General features: G+C 39.1%; 2 protein-coding genes across 2 annotated transcripts; one reads left to right on the forward strand and one right to left on the reverse strand.

Moving 5' to 3' along the window:
• Positions 1-9,969: 9,969 nt before the first annotated feature.
• On the forward strand, positions 9,970-12,775 carry krt98 (keratin 98). Its single transcript, XM_026170109.2, has 8 exons — positions 9,970-10,464; positions 10,757-10,839; positions 10,965-11,121; positions 11,526-11,687; positions 11,783-11,908; positions 12,046-12,266; positions 12,454-12,476; positions 12,613-12,775. The coding sequence occupies exons 1-8, from the start codon at positions 10,021-10,023 to the stop codon at positions 12,711-12,713; spliced, it is 1,317 nt and encodes a 438-aa protein (XP_026025894.2). The 5' UTR covers positions 9,970-10,020; the 3' UTR covers positions 12,714-12,775.
• Positions 12,776-15,864: 3,089 nt separating this feature from the next.
• On the reverse strand, positions 15,865-18,320 carry LOC113023760 (keratin, type I cytoskeletal 50 kDa-like). The gene is made up of 7 exons (XM_026170108.2): positions 17,527-18,320; positions 17,268-17,350; positions 17,002-17,158; positions 16,730-16,891; positions 16,507-16,632; positions 16,195-16,412; positions 15,865-16,098 (listed from the first exon to the last, which is right to left on the reverse strand). Exons 1-7 carry the CDS (start codon positions 18,025-18,027, stop codon positions 15,987-15,989), a joined length of 1,359 nt encoding a protein of 452 aa, XP_026025893.1. The 5' UTR covers positions 18,028-18,320; the 3' UTR covers positions 15,865-15,986.
• Positions 18,321-21,379: the final 3,059 nt, after the last annotated feature.

Below are 21,379 nucleotides of genomic sequence, written 5' to 3' on the forward strand. Positions count from 1 at the left end.
GCAGGCTGTTGATATAGTGCTGCTGGTGTGGGGCGGGCCTGAATGGGAGGGGCAAGGTGGAGAACTGGGCAGGGAGTTTTCTGTTACAGCTTTAAAGCGACATTTGTTTTCTGTTAAGGACCAGGGTTTGGTTTCTGCACACCCCTGTGAGGGAACTCTTATGGAATGTGTGTGTGTGTGTGTGTGTGTGCGTGCGCGTGCGTGCGTGTGTGTGTGTGTGTGTGTGTGAGGACTGTTAGTACCGTATGTATGTGTGCATATCTTTGTGCGTTTTTGTATTAATACTTTTTGTGTATGCTTTTATAAATACCTGCCGGTATAGTCATGATCACACCACCCATTTGGTATCTCACTGTAAATGGAAAGGCTCCAGATTTGATGTTTTTGCAAAGTGCTCGTATGAATGTTCCACCATAGGTCAACATTCATATGAGCACTTTGCAAAAACAAAAGTTTCCATGAGTCTCTTTCACTTTAAAATCCACATGATGATAAAATCAAGCTGTAGTAGAGTTAGTCCAAATGAAGCATTTAATCTCACAGCCTTTAACCTTACAGTGCTTTTTACAGATGAACAATTTGATTAATCTTCTGTTTGCAAAAGACTTTGCTGTAACGCCATGCATTTGTCTATACCGAACAGGTAAAGTTTTTAAACAGCTATTTTCTAAAGGCAAAAAAGAATAATAAATGATTGTGGACTATTTAATTTAATTTATGACCAATGTTTTTCAGTAACATGTTAATTTGTCACTGTGATGGCTCTCAGTTAGATAAAAAGAATGTGTAATAAATAAATGTGTTACTGGGTGCTGAATGCATTAAACCAGCCTTGACCCACTAACTAACATTGTTTTCTGTCTTTTCAGTCAAGAGAATACATCAGCACCCATTGTTCACTATTATCACACACAACATCCCCCCTCAGTCTTGTATCCTGTGTGCGTGTGCACGCGCGTGTGTGCGTGCATGCGTGCGTGCGTGCGTACGTGTGTGTTTGCGTGTGTGTGTCCGCTCTTTTTGTTGGTTTTGGACTGTGTCACAGTTCTTGAGCGATGACACAGAGCCCCAACAAATTGTGCAAGCAACTTATGTGTTAGCACATGAATGTGTGGGTGGTTCAGTGTGCACACATGTGTGCGTTGTCATTATCTCAGTGTTGGGCTCTGGCCAGTTTCTGTGCTCTAGCATCTGGTGTCAGCTGGGGGAGACGAAAGAGGCACAGGGGGATCAGTTTACAGTCAGAGGGAAAAGTAAATCATGCTTCTTTTGTACTTTGTTTAAGGGGCAGAATCTGGCCACTCTATATTTAGCTGGGTTACACAAGCTACTTAAAAAATTACAGATACAGATTTTTGTCTAGACTACATCTGTACCGTTAGAAGCTCTTAATACTCATTTTAACCTTCAAACTAGAACTCACCTTTGCTTTAATTTACTTTTTTTACTTTTGTCATGTTATTTGACGAGCGCGGCAATGCCACTTTCATGCCTATGCCCAAAATATGATGCAAAAAAATCTCGATGGGTTGTTAATGCCTGCAAGACACGGGTCACATGACCAGAACTAGCCACAGAGCTATCAGTCCCTCTTACTTAAAATCTTGAAATGAATCAGTATTGCACAATTTATTAGGCGCATTGGAGTGAAACGTGCATCTTACTATAAATTCTACTTATGACATTTATAAAGATATAATTGTGGGCCAGAGTGCAGGAAAGCTGCTAGGCAACCAGCAGTAACTTTGCATGGTCAAAGTCAAGCAGCTAGCAGTAGCTTTCTGCTTAGAGTGCATATTTATATTTAAAGTGCACATGTGTAAGAAACCGCAATGGTCTTTTTAGAAAGTATAAGTGTCCTGCAAAACCTAAAGCATAAAGCACCTTCCAAATATGCACTTGTTTCCATCAGTTTGACAGCATCTTAATGTGTATGCTTCACGTCTGAGTTAAAGGCCTGGTCGGCACGCCCAAGATCCCAACTGTGCATGTCTGTGCGTATCCCAAAAGGATAAACAACAAAAACATACATTTTAAAATGTCCGCTTTGCCCCCATCTCCAAATCCTTTTTGCACTTAGGTTAAAGCATTCCTCATGTATGATGTTTTTTTTGTCCTTTTAAAGGAAATAGATTATTTTTTAAGAGCCTGTATGCAAAGGGTGGGGTCAGGCACAGACATTTAGACAAACTTAACATTCAAAGGTGTGGTTACACTAAAGTTAGTGTTCTCTCTGTCACTGTCTTGTGAAGGTCTGAATAAAGCCCTGAGGGTCATTACAACAACGAAACAATGTGTATTTATGAGTAACAGAATGCTTCTGCGTCATCAGGTTGATGAAGCAATCAGTATTTCATATTCTTTTAAAAACAGCTAAGATTTAATCCTGCAGATCAGTTCATCTCCTTATCAGTTCTACTTTGTTTTTCCAAAACACCATTTAAGAAAAATAAGCCTTTGTGTAGCTGAAATAAGTTTGTTTTTGTTAAGTGTTAAAGACTAGGTGTTTATTATAGCCTTTTACGGTCTTTAAGTGTCTGTGAGTTACAGTTTTCCCTTGACTTGAGTGGAGATAAAGACATGTCTAGTCTATTTGTATAACCCTTAATCACCTTTAATATGTAGCGTCTCAGCGGGCGTGCCAGCACTCATATTATGAAAACAGTGAATGAAAGATAATTCCTCTAAACTAATATCCTCACAGTGAGTATGTAAAAAAACTCCCACTGGAAGGTCAAAGGGGAAAAAATGCACCAAACCCTGGGGGAGTTGGTGCTAGGTTTCTCATGAGCTCTGATCTTATACACAACATGCTGTCTAAACAACACTTGGAAAAAAAAATTTTAAACTGAGACTTCCTGGCATTGTAACCGATAAAGCATCAATCAAACCTGGCACAGGTGCTGAGAAATATGCAGGTACGGGCAGATTCATTACCAAAACAGATGAGTACACTTTAGAAACGTGTTAAAACAGAGTGGTTGACCTCATGTCTGACTTGGGTTGGTCAATCAAGCTGGGTGTTTTCACTAAAACCAAATTATGACTCATGTATTCACAGCAGGTTATAATCTCCATGACAGGCGACTCACACAGACACCTTTCTTCTTAATGTCCATTTTTATTTAAATATCAATGCAACCTTCAGTTACAATGTATTCACTACGGTGATGTGATGCATGTGACGACAATGTCTTCAGACCTGAGCTTCAAACTCAAATTGATGAGCTTTTTGTTATCAAGCTGATGATGATTGAGAACAAAGTCTATGCTCAATGTTTACTAAAACATCCTCCAGAGTCCTCCATCAGTGGCCTAATAGATAAAGCTAAATCATTTAAATCCTGTTAGCCGCCCCTTCTACCTTTGTGGCAATCCTAAGGTGTCTGACCGTGTCCTTTATGATGCTTTTATTCATACTGAGTAATTTACTATCTCATCCAGTAAAAATATTACTCCACCTCCACCTACTTCAAAACCCTCAGGCAAATTGGCTTACTGCTTACTTGCCAAGAAGTCAACATGAAGATAAGATCATCTGATAAAGACTGTTTACAACCTGCAGCCTGTTCAGATAACACTCTGTTTCATGACTTGCTTGACAGCTTTTGTGACTATTTTTCTATCACAGTATTGCTTTTCTTTCTTCTGTGTATATCATGATAAAAGTTCATGAAACAACAATGCACTCTACTACCTGCAGTCTTGAACTTCATTTTATTCGTCTGAATGAAAATCTGTTTTCTGGCTATGTTACAGTCTTTCATTGAGGTCCCACAGTTGCATTTCGTTTTAATAATGTAGACTGACTGATATGAAATTGCACTTTTTTTTAAATGCTTATTTTTAAAATAATAGTCCGATCAAGATTAACTCAATTTGAGCTGTATGTGGCTCTTAGACTAAAATTCATTACCCATGTTTTAAGTCCTTACATCTAAAATAAACCACAAATAATGACTGCATAGTGAAGCAAACTTGCAGCTAACAGTAACAGGGGGAACAATAAAGTGCTCCATTCATTGTGTTCAGTTTCCTTTTCTCAGCTGTAAGGACTAATGAGATGGTTTCTATTCAATGTTAAAACAAAAAGAGTCACAACCTAAGAACATGAGAGGAAGCCCACTGTTCTCCTCAAAGTTACCGTAGACTCAAAAAATCAAAATACTCCACTATTTGGAAGACTGTTTGTAGCATAGCAACTACAAGGATGGCAGTGTGCATGCGTCACTGTGTATACCTGAACCTTATCTATTGTATTCTGCAGTGTTCTGGATGGTTTGGATTCCTTTATCTGAACATAACCGAGCAAAGTGTCCTTGCCGTCAGTTTCGTTGTACAATGAGAATGACAGTTGGCTGGTGTTCCCATGTCTTTCACAACCAGGCTACTTTCTTTATTAATAATTGGCACATTATATCATATCAGTGCCATTTTATTCTTTTTTATTGCCTCTTGAAATCTATTGCACACATGAACCAAATAAAGTTTAATTATTGCCTTTTTATTTGTAGATTACACCAGATCAAATGTATCTCATCACACTCGTTTTTTAACACATCTCTTGTATTTGATACCTGCAAAGCATTTTATTCATCGGAGTTGGTTTTTACAACACGCTGTAGACAAACTGCAACGTTAACAACAGAATTATGGTGTATCCTCTTGTATTCTCTCAAGTGATGGACTTACACATGCATGTGTCAGACACGGGGACTTCTTCAAACTGGCCAGGTCATGTGAACTGCTGAAATCATTTAGCACTGTTTTAACAAAATGTTCACTTGTCCAGTATTTTGATTTAAGAGCAAAACTAATCAAATTCAGCTGCACCTTGTGATTTGTGATAACTAGCATCTACACTAACAGGTAAAGATATGCATGGAAGGTTAATAGATCACAGTTATGTCACCCGTTGGTGTGTAAAGATGCAGTTTAGTTTAACAGAAGAGAGGAAAGTGTTAGATGATTCAGCTAACTTTGTTGGCAAAATGCGGAAATCTGTATCGGTGCATCTATTAAAAGTACTATTTGGACCTGCATGAATGCAAATACTCCAGTTTCGCTTGCCAACAGGATATTAGTGCACTGGCCAGACAGAAAGCCATAATTCGAGCATTTCAGCACATGTTGGCATTCTAAATTAACCTCAAGTGGGCACGATAGGAAGTGCGATTTTTGGCACTTAATCAATGGAACATTGTTCAGGTCGAGGTTGCTCAGTAAACACAGAAAAATACAATAAACAGTGTCTGTGATAGGCTCATTATTGTCATGTTACCATGCTGATGCTGGCAATACAACTAAAGCAATGGGACAAAAGACATGGTTGAAAACAAAAGTAAAGCTGTAATTAAGTAATTCTTATTAGTTTCAGCATCTGGTGTGCAGTTGTTTTCAGGGAATACAAATTTAATAATTCAAGGTATTTGTGCAGGATATACTGTGCAGCCTTACTGCACCAGAGTGTGTCAATATTAACTCAGTAATTAATGAGAACAGTGTCATTGCATGTTTGTCTGGATCTATCATCTATTAGGGAGCTCCCAAGTTATATGAACAAATAAATAAATAAATAAAACATCCTCAATGTCTAGCTATGAATGCAACTCCGTCTTGGTTACAGATATACAATGCACAAACAGTAGGGAGTGGAGCTCATTGCAGAGAAAGTATGAATCACAGTCTGTATGGAGCAACACAGTCCTTAAAGTCTCTAAATGTACCACACCCTTCCACAGACATTATCAGATACACTTTAACTATCAGGTCTGTACCACACCATCAGCAATATTTCTGACAAAGGTCCTGGGCTAATTTATTGACTGAAAATTCAAAGTGTGAGTGTACCAACCTGTGTGTATATCTATATGGTGGATTTTGTGTGCTCGGTTTATATTCCCTCTCTCATCATGCAGTAAATCATCAGCTGTGCATAGACTCACTCATGTCCATTCATCAACAGTAGTTTGAGCAAACTGAAGTGTGTTGACCCACCATGGTTCATTCCAGCAGTGAAGCCACTGTTCAATGTTTTAAAGGAGAGCTTCTTCTCTTCTCAAAGTACTACAAGCACTTTCTGGATTCTACTTAATTACCTCAGAGTTTGGTAGGTGCAGCTAATTTAGTGCACCTAAAGCTACCCTCTGCAGAAAATGAAGGAAAGAAAAGTACAATTTAACTTCCATCTGCTTACATGCTTGGTCTGTTGTCTATTCTAAAAACATCTAATATATAAAGAAACTAATAGAACATAAAAAGATTAGACACAGAGACACAAGGAGAAGGTCAGATAAGGTCTTGTTGGGCTAATGTACTCTCACAGGGCCACACCCTGCATACAGGTGAGATTCTCAGTAGAAGTGCACCATCTAGCGATATCCAAAGGTATCACTTTTGTATCACACACAGAACTGCTCACTGTGTAGATTATTAAGCATGTTTTCAGTGACTCACCCTGCCACACCCAAAGGGGTCATGAAAGTTGTGTAAAGTGAGAGCAGCAGGTATGCTAAACTTAATTTTCCAAAAGACAGTTCGTCATCATCTTCCTCTCTTATTGAGGCATCTGATAGATAAATACAATCAATGATAAAAGGAAATTGATGCTGTAACATTATTAGTTTAATAATAGATAATCTTGCAGTTAAAACATGAATATCACGTCACAAAACAGGCACACAGTCTTGCTCTTCCCTGAGACGCACAGAGTCACATACAAAGTGTGTAACTATTCAGCACACGCTCATTCGCAAGTATGCACAGAGTATCCAACATGTAATGACAGCTGCAGAATGTTTCTGATTTAATGACTAAAAGAAGCTGAAGAGTAAAAAGAAAAAAGGTGCACAGTGGAGCTCTGGATCTTTATTGCAAGTCAAAATGTGGGTTCCTTTTGATCTGTCTGCCTGGTTTCTTGTTGAAACAGCAAAATTAAGTGGGTGTGGAGAGCTGATGGAAGGTGGTGAGCCCATGCTTGGTCAGGATTGGTCTAAAGTTGAATCTTGTAAATTCTTCTCTTGCCCACCCCTTTAAACACTGGATGATCATTTAACCATACGATATAATCATTTAGATCCATTGCTATCTCAGATTTGGGATCAGTGGGATTTAAACTGATAATGCTGTGACATTGGAATTCACTCTTCCATAAATCGATTACATTTACCCTCGTTGAACAGCTGCTGTTACCATCTATGAACTCTTATTTTCAAAAAAGAAGTTTTTCAACTTTTTAAAAAGCATGCAAGTGTGCCTTGATATGCAATCAGATATACAAATCAGTGAACCTGTAGTAACACCACAAGGCATTGGCGGGAAGTGCGACATTATTCTCATGTTAAACTGAACTAAAAGATCTTTCAACAGTGACCTGAGGAAAAGTTTTTGAAAGGATTATGGTAACGTGAAAAGTTGTCCGTCAGGTCAACCAAGGCTATCAGGTTGCTTCTTCACTGGATGGCTGTTAAGCCCCCGAGGCTTTGGGGAAAGCAGGCTGACTTTCCAAAACTGACTGTGTTGCTCAAAATCAGTCAAAATAAATTGAATAAATATGATACATAAGATATCCTATCATGAACTAGATGAGATGACATGAATAAAAAAACACATTGAGAACTGAACGATTTACTGCAATGTGAACAAGGTATTCTTGTATCCTCATTGTTTGTACCTTATAGTTACAGTTTTTTGCTGTCAATCAACATGAGCTCAGTCATGTGAAAAGTTTTCAAAGTCTTGATGACATCATGTGAAAAACTAAATACACCCTATGATTTAATAGCTTGTTGAACCACCTTAAACAGGAATAACAATAAAACAGCTGGTATTTGTATGACCTTATCAGTCTTTCACACTGTTGTGGAGGAACTTAGACCCGCTCTTCTTTAGAGATTGCTTCAATTCATATGGTCTATGCGTAATCGTTTATGCACAGCTCTGTCAGTCTGACTACAGCATTTCAGTCCAGATGGGGACTGTATTTCAACTGGAACATTGCAACCCCTTGATTCTTTTCTTTTTCAGCCATTCTGTTGTAGATTTGCATGTATGCTTGGGATTATTGTCTTGCTGCATGACCCAGCTTGTGCAAAACTTTAGCTTTTGGACAGTTAGCTTCACATTTGACTGTAGAATACTTTACTCTTTTCAGAAAGAAGAGGATGTAGAGTCTGACATGCAGCTCAGGGGTTTTTTACCGTTTCTCTGAGCTTTGCACAATCAGGGCTTTGGGTGAATTTTATGCGAGTTTCACTCAAGGAAAGATTGAAGCATTTTGTTACCACATAACTGAATACTCCAGACCAGCATACTAACAAGATTAGCTTTTTTTAAAGGTCGTCACACTTGTTGATGATGCTAAACGGAGATATAACACACACACAAACAACACAGTCTAAAATTGGACTACTAAGTCAAGTGTTTAAAACAGGAATCACCTTATCAATAATAATATTATTTATTAAAAAATATAGTTTGTAGATTCTGTGCTTCTAATGCTACTTTCTCTCTTGCAAAACAGACTGAGACTGACTGTCATTCCTTAGATGCAAATCAACCATCACTCATTCCTTTTTCTGGCCTCTCCCAGCTTATCGGTGTGACTGCTGAATGAGGAAGCTGAAGAGCTCAAATGATGGCAGAGAGGCAGCCAGGCTATGTGACTGAATGATGATAGGTTGGTGGGGGGAGGGGGTACAAGGTGATTGTTTTCTCTCATGAGTATGGCCTGATAACTACAAACCAGTAAAACCAGCTGGCGCATTCTCGATAGGTTAACATCTTACTTTTGCAAGTTGTTTATGCAATTAGTGAAACATATTACATTTATCAGTATCCTACTTGTTGTGGGCCCAAAAGATTGCTAATACTTTTATAAGACAATCAGCTATAAGCGCTAATTAAACATAAATTTCTATTAGGTATACTTTCTCTAAAATGCCAGAGACATTCCACTTAGGACATGTTTGTGTTTTAGTGTCTCGCTCTGTGGATCTTACTTGATGCCCCATCAGCAAATTAACATACTCACAATGGCAGTGGTGACAAGATAATGTTTGGCAGGTGTAATGTTTACCATGTTCAACCTCTTAGCTTAGCATGATCACTTAATTGAGCTTCTGGCTGTGTATTTGCCTACCCTAAGATATATTACATTTTAATAGTCATTTTTATTTAAAAAAAAAATTAGCAAACAAGATTTAAAATTGCTAATTAACACAGAACTGCTGGTGGCTCGCGGGATCAGCCCTGTGCTAGATTTTCCTTCCCTTTGTATTTTCTCCTGTTCTGAAATTTGGAGTTTCTTGTACAGACAAGTGCTGCATGCTCTTGTCTGTGTGATCACTTAAAATATAAACACATCCATTCATTTATTGTGTTACAGTTACATTGTGTAAGTTTTAATTAATACAGTCTTTTGTCTATTGCCTAGAAGCTTATGTGGCAAAAATAACGTCAGCTGACATAGAGTACCACACAGGTGAAATTATCGCTGGTATGTGTTATTTTTGTCACTGCTATGAGTAAGTAGGGTGAGTGACTATTTTACAGGATAGCTACGCACTGCAGTCTCTTAGGATTAAAAGAACCTAAACTTTCACTGTTTTATACATTCTCTGTAACTCTGGAGTACTTAACAAGACATTTAACATTTTAACAAACTGCAGTTTATATCATTCTTATTTCATATCCACACTTCAGTGTAATGCAATTCCACCCTAGGATAAACAAAGTATTCAGATTTGGATTTTGAAATGTATGTTTTTCTCATACCAACATCTAAGCAAACAAAAGGGGGGGGGGGCAAAAAACAAACTGATGAAAGGATTATCTAGAAAAAGGAATTTTCAACTTATCACTGTGCTTTCACTGAGTTGCAACAAAATGTGGAATCACAAGTTTGACCTGAAAAGAGGTGAATGAACCCCTGCCCACTGGTCACCACACCCATGGTGATGGAGAGATTGCATAGAGGGGTGGGGGGGTTGAGCTGTCAACTGCATTCTTACCTTTCAGCGTATGCAAGGCCCATCCCACTTTGGCAACTATATAACCACAATGCCAAAGTTAGGCACTCAGCTGCAGATCAACTCCAGTTATCCTACTTGGTTCACATCAAGACCCTTCAACATGTCTATGAGGACAAGAAGCTTCAAGCAGAACACCATGAGTGTCTATGGTGGAGCAGGAGGTCGTGGAGTCCGTATCTCTTCATCCCAGATGAGCTGTGGAACACCAAGCTTGAATCTTGCTGATGGTCTCGACCTCCATGTTGGGGCCAATGAGAAGGCCACCATGCAGAACCTGAATGACCGTCTGGCGTCATACCTGGATAAGGTGCGCAAGCTGGAGAAGGAGAATGAGCACCTGGAGAACCTGATCCGGGAGTGGTACCAGAGCAGAAACGTGGTCTCCCGTGACTACTCGGGTTACTTCGCCACCATCGAGGATCTGAAGGAAAAGGTAAGAGAAAAGATACAGATAAGAGTCTGCCTGAGCAATTCCTGCTTGTCAATGTTCATTGTAAGTGTAACAGAAGAGGTATCTTTTGGTATCTAACTTTTCAGTTAGATGAGCTCATTCATCATTGTCAAAGACTTAGATACTGACCCATAAGTTAAGTTAAGTCCTGAATATTACAATGTTAATTACACAGAGAAGCAGCACAGGTGTAGAGAGGAACTCAAATGTTGTTACCTGAAGTAAGAGCTTGATTGTTTTCTGACTGTTTCCATGTGTTTTTGCCCACTCATAGATTTGTATTGCCTCCATGCTCAATGCCAAGACCATCCTGGACATTGACAATGCAAAACTGGCTGCTGATGATTTTAAAGTGAAGTGAGTGTGCCCTCTGTATGTTTATAACCCTTCTACATTCACATGTACACATGTCTGACTCACAGCTTCTGATTGTGATAACCTGCTGACTTGTCCATCTGCCATTTTGTGTGAAATTCACTCAGGTATGAAAGCGAGCTGGCCATGAGACTGGCAGTGGAAGCAGACATTGCTGGTCTGAGGAAGCTAACGGATGATCTTAACCTATTGAGGCTGGATCTGGAGAATCAGTATGAAACCCTGAAGGAAGACGTCATTAGCCTCAAGAAAAACCACGAAGAGGCGAGTTTACTGAGAGGGCAACCTTATGAGATCACATCTGTTTTTCATTGCAAGCTTTTGTGGCTGGCTGTTCATAATTCACACATGACCCATGTTTTACCCCTGATAATACAGAGGAAATGCAGTGTTAGGTTCATGCTTTTATAAACAGCTCTGCCACCTTCTCCTTTTCCCTTTGCTGCCCCTCTTCTCTCTGCACACTTCCATGTATTCTTCTCTTTCTCCATTACCTCATTGCTTCTGTTTGTTCAACACCCGCACCCACCACACACACATGAACACACATGCAGATTAAAGAGCCAAAAACACGCATGACTATCATAACAACAGGTAGATTATTTTGAGGATTTGTGATTTTTTTGTGAAATATTTTGTGAAATTTTATTGCCCTTTGACCTCTGCAGGATGTGGTTCTACTGAGGACTCAGATGGGTGGCCAGGTTAATGTATCCGTGGACGCTTCTCCCTCTCGAGACCTTAACGAGGCTATAGCAGAGATCAGGCAGCACTACGAGGGTGTGATTGCAAAGAACAGCAAAGAGCTCGAATTGTGGTATCAAAACAAGGTGAGAAGTGAAGTTATTATTATTATTATTATTATTTCCATGAAGTGATCTTTCAACTGGAGTGAAACATATTATGATGTTGTGTTTCTGCTCAGATTGCAGAAGTGGAGCAGGAAGTGCAAACACAAACTGAGGTTCTGGTCACAACACGAAGAGAGATTACAGAGCTGAGGAACACTCTCCAGAGACTGGAGATTGAACTGCAGGGCCATTTGACCATGGTAACACACATCAGTTTAATGTCACTGGAACTGATGTCATTTTATCTGTCCATTAAGTATGACGGGAATGTTTGCAGTATGTCACACAATTGCTGACTGCCTATTCACTGAACAATTTTCTTCTGAAACTCAAACAGAAAACATCTCTAGAGGGAACTCTGGCAGAGACCCAGGGACGCTATGCCATGAAGCTAACAAACCTTCAGAATATGGTCAAAAGCCTGGAGGATCAGCTTTCCCAGATCCACAGCAGTATCACCGACAACAAGCACAAATATGACATGTTGCTGGATCTCAAGACCAGGCTGGAGATGGAGATTGCAGAGTACAGGAGGCTGCTGGATGGGGAGGATGACAGGTAAGACCTAGTGAAGAGAAAGAGGCAGTGGAGAAAAATGAGAAAATATGATGAGAAAATCACGAGTCAGGGGAGAGAACATTAGAGACAGAGGGGGAAAAATCTACGTTTGTTGATTTTGTTGAAATTGTTTATGATATGAATGATTCAGACTAATGATTTCTCTCCCACCCCCCATCCGCACCAGCACTTATTGCAGCTCAAAAAAAGGCAAGAAAGGGTTTTTTTGTATCATTCGTATCATTTTTTTTAATTGTCCAAATTATATCATAAATTTACATTAGATACAGTTTTAAGAAATGTCTTGAGAATTTATCATGTTTGTTTTTTCTCTTCTTTTCTTTAGTGGTCAAAAAGGTCATCACAGTGGTGGAGAAAATTGTGGATGGAAGGGTGGTGCAGACCAACGAGACCGTTGATAATCTGGGTCAACTTAGGGATGAATAGATAGAAGCTCGTGGAATATGGGATGAATGATCAAAAAATAAAGATCATGCAGTTGAATTAAAGTTTCATGTGTGGCGTCTACATAAATGTAAAATTATTATGTAGGTTTTCATCTCTTTTGTCACTTTATAGTAGATGTGCATGTGGCATTAGTCAGTGTGGTTTTATTTAACATATGTATGACATGAAAAACCAGAAATAACTGTCAATTTTGCAGCTTTAAGGTGAATTTAAGCCCCTTTTCTGTAGCCAATCTCCTTTCGTAACAATTTAAAGGGGTTGGTTTTATTAAGAAGCCACCCTTTTAAATTGTAATAATGCTTTAATTTAAGCAGACAGGCTTTGAGGTTATGACTGACAGCTGGGAAACTTTGACGTGGCTGTAGCTGTTAGCAGTCTGTTAAGCTTTGCCTCGGCAAATTTGAGTCACTCAAAGTCATGTATGTTGTGTTGGTGCCTGTTGAAGTATTTTAATGAAATTCCATCAATTTTCTCAACCACTTCTCCAATTCAGGGTTGTGGGGTAATGGGACTGGAACCCATCCCAGCTGTCAGGAGTGAAAAATGCAGTGAGAGAGACAGACATTTAGGCTTTAAAACAGGGGTTCACAAATCAGTGTCTTTTTACATTCAGTCTATGTTGACTACCAACATATTTTATCATAAATGTGGACAAAATAGGGTTTTATGTAATGTAAAGTCTTTTCTTGTTCCTTAAACCCCTGGTTAATCAAATTCAGTGAGTACCAAAAAACTGTAAGCTCAAACTAAACAACCTTTATACATATGAGACACTTGTTCTGACAAAAAATAAATTTATCTCTCCTGAAGACAAGTACAAGGAAAAAAATAACAAGCTGTTAAAATTAGTTTAGAGCAGGTACTAAACAAATTCTCAACCCCATCTCTACAAAGCTTGATTAATTCAATTCAATTTCAATTCAATTTTATTTATATAGCGCCAAATCACAACAAAAGTCGCCTCAAGGCTTTTTTTACTTCTTATAAACTTAGAAGTAAAATTGCAGAGTATAATAATAGTTTCTGCCTGGTGTAGGTACAGGGAGTGCCAGGAAAGAGTGGGTTAACCCTCTCAGGCTCAAATTAAACTTTTTGTTGCTAATGCACAACCAAGTCCTGCAGTGGTACTTCTGAGTAAAAAAAACTCATAAAATATGTATGTGGGGTAATCAGGTTGTTAGTTTTTAACTGTTGCAAATCGGCAACGCCTGCCTTGAGAGGGTTAATGATGGAGTGACATAATGATCGGTTTATAGTAAAGAGATTCAATGATAATAATAATGTTGTTTCTTCTGATTGCACAGACATTGTTTGCTTACACGCTTTAACAACTGTGTCTCTTTAGAGTTCACTTACCTGTGGATATACTAAGTTAGGTTTTTTGGGCATTTTGTCTCAGTGGACAACTTCTGTTCAGAACCAAAAACATTTACCCCAGAGGTTGCTATATTAAAGACACATTTAAAAAAAAAACATCACTTAGCTTATCAGTATCCTTACATTTTTAATGATCTTTCTAAAACCTAGACAAATGTCTTCTAGTGTTGATGCACACATTCCCTGCCCCCTAGTGGCAAAATGTTGGTTGATGCAGCTTTAATCACGTGTAATGAGACGGAGAAGTCTATCAGAATCCACATGGTGAACATTTTGCTCACATCACATATGTTAGGGGTGGGAAGATCCATTAATTTTAATGAACAAAAACTTGTTGATTCTTGATGTCATACACACGTTTTCCCTCATCACAGGTGAGGACGACTCAGAGTACAGACAGTGGACTCTGGACTTTGTGGACTGGTGTCAGCAGAACCACCTGCTGATCAACGCTGGGAAAACCAAGGAGTTGGTAGTGGATTTCTGGAGATGCAGACCCACCACACTGACACCGGTGAACATCCAGGGAGTGGACATTGAGATAGTGGACTCTTATAGAGATAGTGGGTGCTCACCTGAATAATAAGCTAGACTGGAGCCACAACACCGATGCTCTTTACAGGAAGGGTCATTGCAGACTCTACCTGCTGAGGCGGCTGAGGTCATTTGGAGTACAGGGAGCGCTTCTATGACTCTGTGGTGGCATCTGTCATATTTTACAGTGTTGTATGTTGGAGCAGCAGTTTATCTGCAGCTGAGAGGAAGAGGTTGGATAAACTCATTAGGAAGGCCAGCTCTGTTCTGGGATGCACCCTGGACCCTGTGCAGGTGGTGGGAGACAGAAGGACTCTGGCCAAAATAACATCTCTAATGGACAGAGTCTCCCACCCCATGCATGTAGATGTTGCTGAACTGCAGAGCTCCTTCAGTGACAGACTGCTGCATCCTAGATGCATGAAGGAGCGTTTCTGCAGGTCCTTCCTCCCTGCAGCTGTCAGACAGTACAATCAGAACTGCTCCCAACAATCATAGATGTTTACATCAGCGCTGTATCTTGCACTATTTTATAAACCGATTCACACTATAACCAGGGATTGCCTCTTATCTGTATTTAATTTTATTTAATTTAATAACAGTATGGTACTCAGTTTTTGGTAACCATTGTCCTTCATGCAAATATGTAAAAAATGTGTATGTTTCTGTTCTGTCTTGTGTACTGTTTGTTTGTATATGTGTCTTTCTGGCTGTTGTAACACCCAAATTTCCCCCTGTGGGACAATTAAAGGATTATTCTATTCTGTTCTATTCTATTCTATTCTATTCCAAATATGAAATAAAGTCTAAATGCTGACTGTAACGTGTTTTTAAATGTTTTTGTGTCATCGTGTACTCAACAGGTTCAGAAATGTTTTACTTTATTGCTCTCTTTCTAAAGACTATAAAACATCTTAGGCTCATGTGTCATAATGGAAATTTTGAAAAGAGGCACAGTCCTGAGTAATCATTACTTTTAGCTTTTCTATCTAGCAAGATGGCCTCAGGCTGCAACTTTATATTTGCTGTTATGTTTAATTTAATTCTCAGCCAAGTTTATATTGTCAAAATACTAATATTATCTTAGTATTCACCAATGTCATGAAATACCTTATGAAATATAAATATACCTTTTAAAAATACCTTCTTGGTTGATGAAAAACTGTGGAACTGTCACTATCATGACATTTGAAATTAAGTAAACACAAATAAGACAAAATTCAAGTCAGCAAACTGAGAGCCTTTTATTGCATCACGTTAGTATTTGAAGGATGTAGTAGCGACTTAGATGTGGAATTTGTGTACTCCAGAAGTTGTGCTGTGTTTGCTGTTTGAGACAGTTTAGGTACGGGTGGTGTGGGTACTTGAGGACACCACCTTGCCATCGCTTACTTCCTCAGTGATCACGACCACTTTTTTATTGGTGACGCTGGAAGATCCAGAGCTTTGGATGCTGTGAAAAGTACAGAGTTGGTGTTAAAATCAGTTTAAGATTTAAATTTGCAGAACTAGCTTATGGTGAAAGGGCTGAATTCTTCATTTTTCTTACCTGCCCTCTCCATCCAACAGCCTCCTATACTCTGCAATCTCCATTTCCAGGCGAGTTTTGATGTCGAGGAGCATCTTGTATTCTTGGCTCTGGCGATCAATATCAGCACGGAGCTGCATCAACTGTTCCTCCATGCCTGTCACTTGCATCTGGAGGCCTTGAAGCTTCATAGAATACCGCGCCTCTGTTTCAGCCAGAGAGTTTTCCAAACCTGCTTTCTATTGAAGAAAGGAAGGGGTAAAGAAAATCTGTCAAAAATCTGAAGCTGGGATTAGTGAATGAGTTCGAATAAAGCCAAATGATTTTATTTACCATGCTTAACTGTGACTGTAATTCAATCTCCAGGCCTTGCAATGTGCGACGGAGGTCAGTGATTTCTGTTTTGGATGTTTGCAGAATTTCTGTGTTCGCAGTCATCTCTTTGCTCAGCTCATCTGACTGCAACAGATATGAGACTCAATGCAAAGTTCATATATCACTAAATAACTTCGAACAACAATCTATGCATTGAAAATCAGATCTTCTTCAGTCTTACCTTTTGATCAAACCAAGCTTGAAGTTCTTTCTTTTTTTTGGCAGTTATAGATTCATATTGGTCACGGATCTCAGCCAAAACACTGTTCAGGTCTTGTTGTGGTGCTGCATCCACCTCCACATTGATCTGACCACTCATCTGGGTTCTCATTGCTGCCATTTCCTGGTGGACAAATGGTTCAGTATTTTAATTGAGTTGGTTGTATTGTACAGTTGAATAAATTTGTTCCATTTTTAATTTGCTTGAATGACTGTTCACTGTTTTCTACTGACCTCCTCGTGGTTTTTCTTAAGGAAAATGAGCTCCTCCTTGAGGCCTTCTATCTGCATCTCCAGGTCAGATCTGCATAGTGTCAGCTGATCCAATAGTCTCTTCAGCTCAGCAATATCTGCCTCTACTGATGTACGCATAGAAAGCTCGTTCTCATACCTGCAAGGCCACAAGTGATGAGATATTTCATCTCAACAGTTCTGTGTTTGTTTAGTGTAAATTAAAAATTCACAAGGTTCAACAGCATTTAACCACTACTATCCCTTACTTGGTTCTGAAGTCATCTGCTGCCAGTTTTGCATTCTCACAGGCCAGAAAGATGCCTCCATTGACAGAAATGGCATCCCGGATCTGTGTGATTATGAAATACCATTTTTTCAATAACTACTACATGTCTTTATATTTGTGCAAACATTAAAAACAACTGATTCTGACTTATATTTCAAAAGCAACTTCTTAAAGTTCATGCATTTCATAATAAATTAAAACGTGGTGTAGCATTCAGATTCACTACTCATGTGACATACCTTATCTCGCAGGTCAGCAATAGTGGCCTCATAAGCTGAGTAGTCACGGGCTGAAGGGGAGGTCTTATTTTCCAAGAACTGCCTGATCTTGAGCTCAAGTTCACCGTTGGCCTTCTCAAGCTTGCGCACTTTCTCCAAGTAGGAGGCCAGGCGGTCATTCAGGTTCTGCATGGTGGCCTTTTCATTGGCACCAACATTGATATCCCCGCCGCCAAAACCTGCACCACCACCAAAGGCTGCACCACCACCAAAGGCTGCACCACCACCAAAGCCTGAACCGCCGCCAAAGGCTGCACCGCTACCAAAACCTCCACCACCACCTCCACTGGAAAAACCAAAACCACCACCACCACCAGAAACCGAAATTCTTGCTCCGTGTCCACCTGCACCACCGTGCACGCTTCTAGCATACATCCTTTGGACACTGCCTCCACCTCCACCTATGCCTGAACCTCCAAAGCGCCCAGAATAACTGCTATTGGATGTTGACAAAGACAGCATTGTGAAGGTTGCTCAGGTGGTCTGACTGCCTTGAACAGACGGAGATGGCTGAGATGCACAGCTCTGCTGCTGGACCCTTTTTATGCTGCAAAAAGCTGCTGCTGCCTTCAGTGTGGGTGGTGTCATGCAGGCACAAAGGGAGGAGCATTACCTAAAATGGGTGTTCAGCCCAAGTGTTCACACAGATATGCATTTTGTGCAATCATAAAAAGGAGAAAGTAGGATTAAGTATTTACTGCATTTGTAAGGTATCCAAATTTTACAACTGGCTTCAATTCATGCTGAATATTGTCATTATTTCATTCAATATTATTCTGTATTCCGTTGTTCGATATTATTGTGGATAAGGACACCAGTATCTTTATTATTGCAGAACGTTGTGTAAATTGTAAAACAGCCACACCCATCAACATGTGCCTCAAGTTAGTTATACAGTTAAAACTGTTCTGTCAGGTGATGGGACCTCATTAATTTTGTAGCATAATTTTTGAAAAAAAGAGCCAAACCAGGCAAGCCACACCTGTTTTGTTCCCAAGGTAATAAGCACTGCAAACACAAGTTGTTTTTTTTACTTGACTCTCAGCCAGCAGCACACTTATTCTCACACATCTTTTTTTCCCTCAATGTTACCTTAAAATATCATCTTTTATGTGTTTGTTCATTTTGCCCTGCAATAGCCTGCAGGTTTGCCTAGCAGAGTATTATAGATGTCAAAGAAGACTTAGCCTTATTCAAGATTTGGCACTGCACTGCTGGAAAGCTCACCAGAAATGTGCTTGCTTGTTATTGACTTTTCTTGGCATTGTACTTTGACGTGTGCATCATGCCTGAATAAGAACAAGCTCTTGCTTGTTTGCTTCTTTCCATCTCTCCACACCAATTTTAAGTCATTTACAATACCCTGGGGGATTTTGCTCAACAGTTCCACATCAGTCTGGTGCAAATGTTAGATTTACCATTTACCTACCATTTACCTATCTATTTGAAAAATTGCAAAGCATTTACCTTTTCTCTTTACTCTATAGTGTCTTTATATTCTTTTCTTCTTTTTTTCATTTTTAATGTAGAAAATGATTCTAACAATGCTTTTATTTTGTTTCCTAGCCAGTAAAAAGTTTCCCTTTGCCTCACAGAAATGACTGCTGCAGAACTTGCACATACACAGTAGATTTAGCAATTGCTACTTAGCAAAACCAGATGCTGCTAATCATTTGCAAGTTGCAAAGCTGTCTCTTGCATGTGCTAAACAGCTGTAAATTATATCTGAGATGCTGACTGGTTATTCATAACAGAGGATAATTTATGTGCACAGAGCATAACAAATAGTGCACTTGAATCACTTAGATGAAGTTCATCCCTTCATGTCATTTGCTAAATATATATTTTTGGATTTTCTGCTGATTAACATTTTAGAGTGTATAACATGCAAAAAGATTGGTCAGAAAAACAAATGTTAAAGAAATAATAATGTGTCGTAAATGACAGAACATTTTTAGCAACAAGCGTCAGTGTCATGAAAGTGATTCAGTAACGCTGACTTACTATATTACTACCAACACAATTGATTTAAAAATAAATAAATTACTTGAATGAAAATAAATTTGTTACTGTGAGAGTACAAAGGAACATTTATTAACTTCTAGGTATGAACATTTTAATAATGTGGCTAATTGGCTGCTGTCAAGAATCCTGTCAAAATGATGAACAGCTCATGTTTCCTTAGGCATTAGGCAAAACCTGCACAGACAGGAATCTCATACTCACTGATCTGTAGATCACGAAATCAATGGAAAGCTACACAACATGACAAAGTGCATTCACTTAAATATTTTTACTTACTTGTGCTAGAATGAAACATTGCATGAAGAAGTATTAGAGTTAGTTTGGTTAGTTTGGAGGTGTTTTAAAACTTGCCACCCCTGCCGTCAGCATTATGTTAGCAATTAGCCAAGATTTTAATTCTCCAATATAACCACTAACTTCTACACCCAAGAGTGCACTTCCCTTTTTCATAAAAGATGATCTATTGATGCAAATCCAAATGTAAAGAAAAGTAGCACAAACACTTATTTTATTCACAATAGAACATAGAATTCAAGTCATACATTTAAACTGAGGAAATGTATTATTTTAAGGAAAATATGAGTCCATTTTGAATTGGACTGCTGCAACACTTCTCTAAAAAGTTGTGATGGGGGCAGGAAAAGGCTGGAAAAGTAAGTGGAATTAAAAAGAAACAGGTAGAGGAAAATACAACTAATTAGGTTAACTGGCGACAGTTTAGTAACATGATTAGGTTTAAAAAGAGGATCTTAGAGAGGCGTTTTTCAAAGGTACAGATCAGTGTAGGTTCACCAATCTCCTGAAAAAAAAAAACATTTAATGTAACTCAACGTATAACTTAAGACTGAATATTTCTTCATCTAAAGCACATAATATCATCAAAAAGACAATCTGGAGAAATCTCTGTGCACAGGGAACTGAAAATCAGCACTTAGATGCTTGCGATCACCCTCAGGTGGTGCTGCGTTAAAAGCAGGCATGATCCTGTCAATTCGCTGTGCCAGCCACAAATACAGGTTAAAGCTGGATCGTGCCACAAAGAAGCAATATATGAGCATGATCCAGAAAAGCCACTGTCTTCTCTGGACCACCAAAGCTCATTCTAAAATGGACTGAGGCAAAGTGAAAAACTGTTCCATGGTCAGACAAATGGAAAGTTGACATTCTGTTTGGACAATATTAACACTCCATTCTCTGGACTGAAGCAGAAAGGGTCCGTCCAGCTTGTCATCAATGCTTAGTTTGAAAGACTGCATCTCTGCACTGGGGAGGATTAGTTGCCATGAAACTGCGAGCTTGCCTCTGGAAAGGCACCACCAATGCTGATATCTTTTTCAGGCAAAGATTTTTCATATTTTGGTAAAGTATGTGTTTTAGTATAGTAAGCTAAACCACATTCATTCCAATCCTTTCACCAATTCAAAACATCAGGTGCATCATGAAACAAAAAGCACAACACAGAAGAGCCAGGACTTTGGGCAGCTATATCAAACAAGAATGGGACAACAATCCTGTCTCAAAACTCCAACAACTGCTCTCCTCAGTTGCCAGGTGTTCATGGACTGCTGTTAAAAGAAGACAGCCGATGCTACATAGTGAAAAACATTGCCCTTCTGTGTTCTATTGTGAGTAAAATATAGGTTTAGGAGATTTTCTAAATCTTGTCATTCTGTGTCTATTTACATTCTACACAGGGTCCCAACTTTTTTGGAATTGCATTTGTAAATATGTTGAATGGGGGGGGGGGGGGGAATCAAAATAAAAAATGAATTTTCACAAAGGTCTTGTT

Source organism: Astatotilapia calliptera, chromosome 6 (assembly GCF_964374335.1).
Source record: "Astatotilapia calliptera chromosome 6, fAstCal68.1, whole genome shotgun sequence".
NCBI lineage: Eukaryota > Metazoa > Chordata > Actinopteri > Cichliformes > Cichlidae > Astatotilapia > Astatotilapia calliptera.